The 6,864-nt window shown below is 35.6% G+C and overlaps 1 protein-coding gene across 3 annotated transcripts; it reads right to left on the minus strand.

Annotated features, from left to right (window-relative positions):
• Positions 1-653: 653 nt before the first annotated feature.
• Positions 654-4,814, minus strand: LOC121214795 (G-type lectin S-receptor-like serine/threonine-protein kinase At4g03230). 3 transcript variants are annotated; one of them, XM_041089032.1, is made up of 8 exons: positions 3,256-4,814; positions 2,656-3,162; positions 2,330-2,473; positions 2,047-2,237; positions 1,757-1,967; positions 1,416-1,653; positions 1,172-1,322; positions 654-1,091 (listed from the first exon to the last, which is right to left on the minus strand). In XM_041089032.1, the coding sequence occupies exons 1-8, from the start codon at positions 4,649-4,651 to the stop codon at positions 786-788; spliced, it is 3,144 nt and encodes a 1,047-aa protein (XP_040944966.1). In that variant the 5' UTR covers positions 4,652-4,814; the 3' UTR covers positions 654-785. The 3 variants fall into 3 exon arrangements, with proteins under 3 accessions (XP_040944966.1, XP_040944965.1, XP_040944967.1); XM_041089031.1 differs by having other exon boundaries at positions 2,330-2,476; XM_041089033.1 differs by lacking the exon at positions 654-1,091 and having other exon boundaries at positions 1,171-1,305; positions 2,330-2,476.
• Positions 4,815-6,864: the final 2,050 nt, after the last annotated feature.

Consider the following 6,864-nt stretch of genomic DNA (forward strand, 5'->3'; position numbering starts at 1 on the left):
ACAAGGTCCCGATACCTCATTTTCTAAAACCAATTAAACTTAATAAATCACTTATATAACATAAATTATCAAATAAAAAACCTTTTTAAAAATCACAATTGACTTGTAAATATTAAATAATAATATTTACGAACTTACTCGTCGGATTTGGTGGCCCCGAAATCACTGTTTCTGACATCACTAAAAAACGGGTTGTTACAGCAAACATATTTATGGCTCTATATATACACATATCTCACATCCCATATTGCTTAAGAAAATAAGAGAAATGAGTCTTTGGGTCTATATAAATATTTGTTTTGCAAGTTTTATTTTCATATTAATTGGTGACACTTTAAAAAAAAAATTGGTGTTGCCACTTTGGATTTTTATAAAAGCTTATTCTAGTAAATTTTCAAAAAAAATGTCTATTTTTATAATATTTTTAAAAAATGATATTTTTTTTAAAATTTAGTCCGAGCATGGGGTAAAGCACCCATGTCAGCACACTTTTGCTGAAATTTCTCTTAAATCGCTTTCATGTAGGCGCGTTTTGATTTTTTTGACCCATTCAGATAAATAAAGTTTTAAGTATCCCATTTCCGTAAATAAAGTGTGGAAATAGGTTTTTTTTAGTAAAATAGTCTATATAAATGGATTCTGTAGAGAAAAGATGAGATAAATGATGTTATTGAATACAAATAAATACAAGTATCAAACAGGAAAGAATGCACATCTAGTAAATTCTTACATTATAAAATAATCAATTTGATATACATATAGATATAGTCATGCAATGTTGGCAGTCATCGGCCTTCTTCTAAGGTGGAGGTGGTAAGCTCTGTAATCCATATCTGGTTGCCGGAAGAAGAAGCTGAGCTTAAAAGAGACCTCCTTACAACATATGCAGGCCTTTTCGGGATTGGAAGACTTGGTGTTTCGCTCCCCAGCATAAAAAGCACATTCGACATGGCGGGACGGTCGTCTGGGTCTTCTTGTACACATAAGAGCCCAACATTGACACACCTGATGTATTCGTATGCGTTGCAGGATTGACGCAATGACTGCTCCGCTAAATCCAGAGCCCTCCCTTCTTTCCATAGCTTCCAAGCCTGACACAGTTCAATGTCGAATTAAAACAAGAGCAAAGATAATGATCTCCAAGCATGAATAATCAAAGATTGATGCTTACATAACCTAGGAGGCTTAAGGGTTGTTCGGCTTGATAAAATCCGGTGTTCCTTTTTCCACTGATGGTTTCAAGCAAAACCACACCAAAACTGAAAACATCTGATTTTATCGAGAAAAAGCCATCAAGTGCGTATTCTGGTGACATGTAGCCACTGTATTATAACAAGTAGTTGATTTGATCAAGACTTGGACATTCAAAGAAATTTGCTATTTGGTTCAAACAGTCAGGGCTGCTAAAAACTTACTATGTACCGACTACTCTCTCTGTGCTTGCCTCTATTTGTTTGCCTCCAAAAATTTTAGCCAAGCCGAAATCAGAAATTTTCGGGTTCATCTCTTCATCTAGAAGAATATTGCTTGTTTTCAAATCTCTATGAATAATCCTCAGCCTAGAATCATGGTGGAGATAAAGCAGTCCTCGAGCAATTCCCAAGATTATGTTGAAGCGCTTTTCCCAGTCCAACAACACGCACCGCGATCGATCTTGCAACGTTATCATGCCACTTTTAAGTATTCTTAAGCTTACTATATAATTGAAGAAAGACAAACCCCGAAAAGTGTAAAAAATTCAGGTTTAGAAGCTAACCGAATATGAAGGAATCCAAGCTTTTGTTGGGCATATATTCGTAGATTAACATTTTCTCATATCCTTTAACACAATAGCCGAGAAGTCTGACGAGATTACGGTGCTGAAGCTTGGCAATCAAAACAACTTCATTCTTGAATTCCTCTAAACCTTGGCCCGAACCTCTTGAGAGCCTCTTTATAGCAATTTCTTGTCCTCGTGGAAGCTTACCCTGAGTAATGAGAAAAGAATTTCAGGTAATGCAACCCTGTAAGAATTGATCTAACAAGGCCATACATAGCCAGTATTACCTTGTAAACAGGTCCAAAGCCACCTTGTCCAAGCTTGTTTGCTTCGGCAAAGTTATCTGTGGCAACTAATATGCTCTCCAGATTGAAATATGGTACATCTATATCTTCTTTATTATCTTCTTTGAAATCATCTAAATTTATGAAATCTAGGACACGTCTCGCGCTACCGTGCAAGCTAAATTCCAGATTTCCTGGGTTGTAAATCCCAAAATTAAACTCTTTTGAGAATTTAAAAAAAAAATTTATCAGAAGACCTGCTATTAGAGTTATGAGCACTGACTACCTCGTCTATTGGGCATTCTTCTCCTCTTATGGTTCCAAGCAAAAGCGACGCACAAGATAACCAGCATAGCCGTTGTGATCCCTAGGATGATCAAATACGCTGGCGTCTTTTTCTCTAAAGGTCCTGGACGTTGTTGCAAGGTAGCTTCTAGTAGAGTGGAGAAAAATATAACTGGTAAGTAAAGTGTATTCTTTTTTCTTTTTCTTTTTTTTTTTCTAAAATGAAAAGCAGGCAAAGATAAACTACATTGAATTTCATCAACTGTTTCCCTAGTTTAAACCATAAAAGAATATATTAAGGCAAATTATAACTTCGTCAGTTCTGACCTGCACTGCAACTGACTTTTGATGAATTCCATAGAAAGGGTGGATTGCAGGTGCATCTCTTTTTTCCATCGTGTGCTACTTTGCAAGATGAGTTTGGCCAATCATTGCAGTCTTTAAATGACCTACAAATTGGCTCTGGCGGTGGTTTCCACCGAAGTTCTACTTCATAAAACCATTTATTCTCTCCGACAGAATCTATACTGAAATTATTCTGGGCAGAATAAACATTACACCCACTCACGAAAAATGGAGATAGCCGAGGAAGCCGCAACAACTTTTCTTTTGAATCTCCTGGCCTGCATTCTTCAACTTGGATGGAAAAGCTTTGTGTCTCCTGATTGATGCTACTAACTCGAAAGGTTTGACCATTCGCATTGAAGCTAACCAGGCCAGTGTCATTTTCAGTATGGCAGTTGAATTTGAAGTACTTCTGATCACCACAACTCGGTCCAGTGCTAAGAGGGTAGGGAATAATGTTAGTGCCACAAGGCCTACAAGTCGCGTTTCCTGAGGTTGCAACAGTGAATATTGGCTGAGCTAAATACAGTTACAAACACATAAAGCTTTCTTCGCTTATAACAAAATGTAGGACTGGAGTACCTGAAAGGTGCACACGGAGATAAAGATCGATGCCCCCATTTGCATACGACTCCTGACTGTTTTTGAGGTCATCAGTCCAAATGGAGCAAGTAAGATTACCTTCAGAACCCCTTAGATAGGTTTGTTTTTCAGCAAATGAATATGCCTGACAGTGGCAGGTTTCAAGGCACTTATTCCTGCATTCATCTGTGTCATTGACATCAAATTCTGAATATGGCTTTTGTACTTTCATCATGCTTAATTTCAAGAATTCCTTGCGGTGTTGGCCGCACACTGGATATTCTCTTATGCACCCTTCTGAAAAGTCTCCTTTTTTCCAGTTCTCCAGTGATTGTGGTTTGAATCCAGGTAAACATTTGCAGGGTACCCTGTTTTTGTTATTGCAGCTACCAAATTTATCACAAGCATCAAACACGCTACATCTGTCCCTTGGCTCCCACCATGTCAAAGACCACTTATCTGTTTGATTATCCCTCGTGAAAAACCGTAAGATTCCATCCGAACCCATCACTAATCTGGTGTTGTCGTGGCTTTGGTTTCGGGTTTGCCTGTCAATACAATTTCCCTTTGGATAGAGCATCGAACAACTTACTCCTGTTTTACTGTAACTGGTATTCAGAAGCATAAGGGAAACAAGAGGCGAAATCTCATCATCCCCAGCGGACGTTCCAGATAACCCGCTTTTCCAATATGGTAACAATTCGTTGTTAGTGATGATGTACTGGTCTTTTCTGTCTGCATCTTGCCGGAAACTGAAGCGTCCTGATGCAGGGTCATGTAGACTTTTCCATGAGGTCAACACCAAGTTGTTAATCTTCATACCAGGAAGGAACGTATCGGTAGGATAATGAAAACTTTGCCACACCACGCTCGTTGAGAAATTATCAAGACCTTCACTCAAAATCAGATTTCCAGAATCCAAGAGCTTCAGCGACCTCGTAGAAGGAGATGAAATACCTACTAGAGCGGTCAAATTTTGACGGTTTCTTTTATCGGAGAGCATGAGGTTACCATCATGGCTGATGCCGAAAACCCAGGTCGTGGAATTAGACACTGGTTCATCCCTGTTGGCAACCCACACAATAGTCCTTGGTTCCAAGCCATTATAATACCAGATCCCAACATAGGAGCTTCCATTGTTGGGAGTGAAAAACCCAAGTGCGAATTTCTTACCCGCAGATACAAGTGGCCCTTTCGAGCTATTAAGTGGGTTATCAAACGTTATGGTGTCTCTTGCAAAGCAGCAGTCGAGGCAAAAGTATAAGAACAACGCACACAATGAGAAGCTATGAAAAAACATGCGATTTGCAGAGTTTGAAATGAAGAATAAGCTGACTCTCTTGCTACCACTCAAGGACGCCATTGCACAATACAATGAGCTCTGTATATTTCGCATTTGTCCCAGTCTGATCTTTATAAGCCTAAGACTGTAGCACGTTGACCCCGCCGAGTCTCGTAGTCAAGCCCCCGCCACATTTAAGGCTTAGATTAGTGATCTATCTCGAGCTTAAAAATTCAACAAGAAATTCCAATCATGTGACAAATTAATAAAGGTTTCCAGCAACCAAAAGTGTGCTCTTGGGAATACAGGTTCGAAGACGAAATTATTAGAATTAACCATAAACTCGAAGATGAATCATAAAATCAATAATATCAAAAGGTAATAATAATAATAATAACATAGGTTTCCAACAAAAAATTGAGATTACGGAATACCACTTTAATGGAATAAAAACTTATTCATGCATGTATGATAATAGTAAACAAATAAAATATGTAAGCCACGTGTTTTGTAGACTTGACAGAAATTTATTTACGAGTGTCGTATTTGGTGATTTTGTCCTGCCATAATTATATTTAATATTTCTTTTTTATTTGAAATATAGTAAAATTTTTAGTTACTATTAAAATGATTATGTTTAAAAGCTTTTTTAAAATATTTTTTAAAAAGTAATTCGGCATTTATGGGTGTTTGGTTTTTTTATGTATATTTTAATCAGCCAATATTTTGAGCCTAAGATTTTTGGCTCCGTTTTCCTCTTAAAAAAACAACAAACGAACTTAATTTATTTTGTCTGCTCGCTGTAGCACACTCTATTTGCTCGGTGTAGCACGTCCTATTTTCTTTTCTTGTTGTCGTTCTGTCTCTTTGTTATTTTGGGTGGTTTATCTACAGTGTGAAGCTATTGACATGAAGGAAGAGTTGGCTGAGCTGAATATTGAGGATAGGGAAGAAGAATATGCACTGTTATTGCCGATAGATCCGGTATTACAAAAATTGGCTTATGAACATTGTTTTGGTTGGTTGTTTTCTAACAACAAGTATTATTCATTGTCGAAACCACTTTTTGAAATTTGAATAATGGGTATCGATTTTAAAAATAGGAATGGGGAAATGGGAGTCGCCACCAACCTTTTATTGAGGGTGTGATCGAATCACTCTGAAAATAATTTTTGGTCTGCGAATTTTGAGAAAAATAGGTTCGGGAGTCGGTTACGCACAAGGAAAGGTTAGCACCCTCGTGACGCCCAAAATTAGCACAGAATTGATTGTTTAATGTCTTAGTGTCGAAATTTTGAAAAGATTTTAAAATACAATCCTTTTATTTTGAAGTTAAATGAATTAGACGATGAGGCTCACTTATTTCAAAGAAATAAATCGTCACACTCAGTAAGTTAGATAGAGTGCAACATTTTAAATCCTCAAAATTAAGTTTATCTCTCGTCTTTTAAAACCTATGCACTTTGAGTAGGATGTCCGATTATCTGGGTCAAATGAGAAAATCAAAACCCAGTAAGTTAGGGTTCGATTTCACAAAATTCCTAAATATCGAACATTGCCTTAAAATCCTCATCTCGAGAAAATAATACGTCATATTCAATGCGTTAGGACACAACGTGTCAAATTCCCGAGAATGAGCTTTTATTTTGAAATTTCTATGTTCAAATTGAAAAAGGGGTATTCGGTTATTTAAAATCAAAAAGGAGAATTGAAACCCAGTAAGTTAGGGCACAATCCTTCTCGAGAATCATAAACGTTAGGCCCTTTTTAATGTGAAATAGAATGATAAAAACGAAAAATTTTAAAGGACAAATGTAATATAGAAAATGAATGATAATCCAAACTTAGACTAAAAGGTAGCAAATAAGTAATAAATAAGTACAACTAAAGTAGCAATAATAAATTTATTCACATTATACATGAACTCAAAATAAATTTAACATAGAATGATAACAACATTAGAAAACAATATTTGAAATGAACTTGTAACACATGACATACATATATTAATTTCACATAAATAGCATACAACATACCCATATAAATATACCATACATATACATAAAAGAAAAGCTACATACATAAGTAAGTTTTTTTTTAAAAATTAAATAAAAAAATAAATTACATATAAGCAAAATCGATTTAAAATGCATACATAAGCATATTAAGAATACTTGAAATTCATAATCTTTATAATATCTAATATCATAATATTAACAAATATATATTTTTTAAAATATTTAATAATTTATGTGTATATGAAGAATAGTATTATATAAAAAAGATATGTAAATATTCGATATATAACATATTAAAATGATAAATTT

Source organism: Gossypium hirsutum, chromosome D02, assembly GCF_007990345.1.
Source record: "Gossypium hirsutum isolate 1008001.06 chromosome D02, Gossypium_hirsutum_v2.1, whole genome shotgun sequence".
NCBI lineage: Eukaryota > Viridiplantae > Streptophyta > Magnoliopsida > Malvales > Malvaceae > Gossypium > Gossypium hirsutum.

What these genes read in the sequence shown, in the direction of transcription:
- LOC121214795 (XM_041089031.1), bottom strand. Translation starts at nt 4,651, where the DNA reads ATGCGAAATATACAGAGCTCATTGTATTGTGCAATGGCGTCCTTGAGT. An exon ending in GCTTTGGACCTGTTTACAAG is followed by an intron (nt 1,968 to 2,046) that starts GTAATACTGGCT and finishes CTCATTACTCAG; the next exon opens with GGTAAGCTTCCACGAGGACA. An exon ending in GAGAGAGTAGTCGGTACATA is followed by an intron (nt 1,323 to 1,415) that starts GTAAGTTTTTAG and finishes GTTATAATACAG; the next exon opens with TGGCTACATGTCACCAGAAT.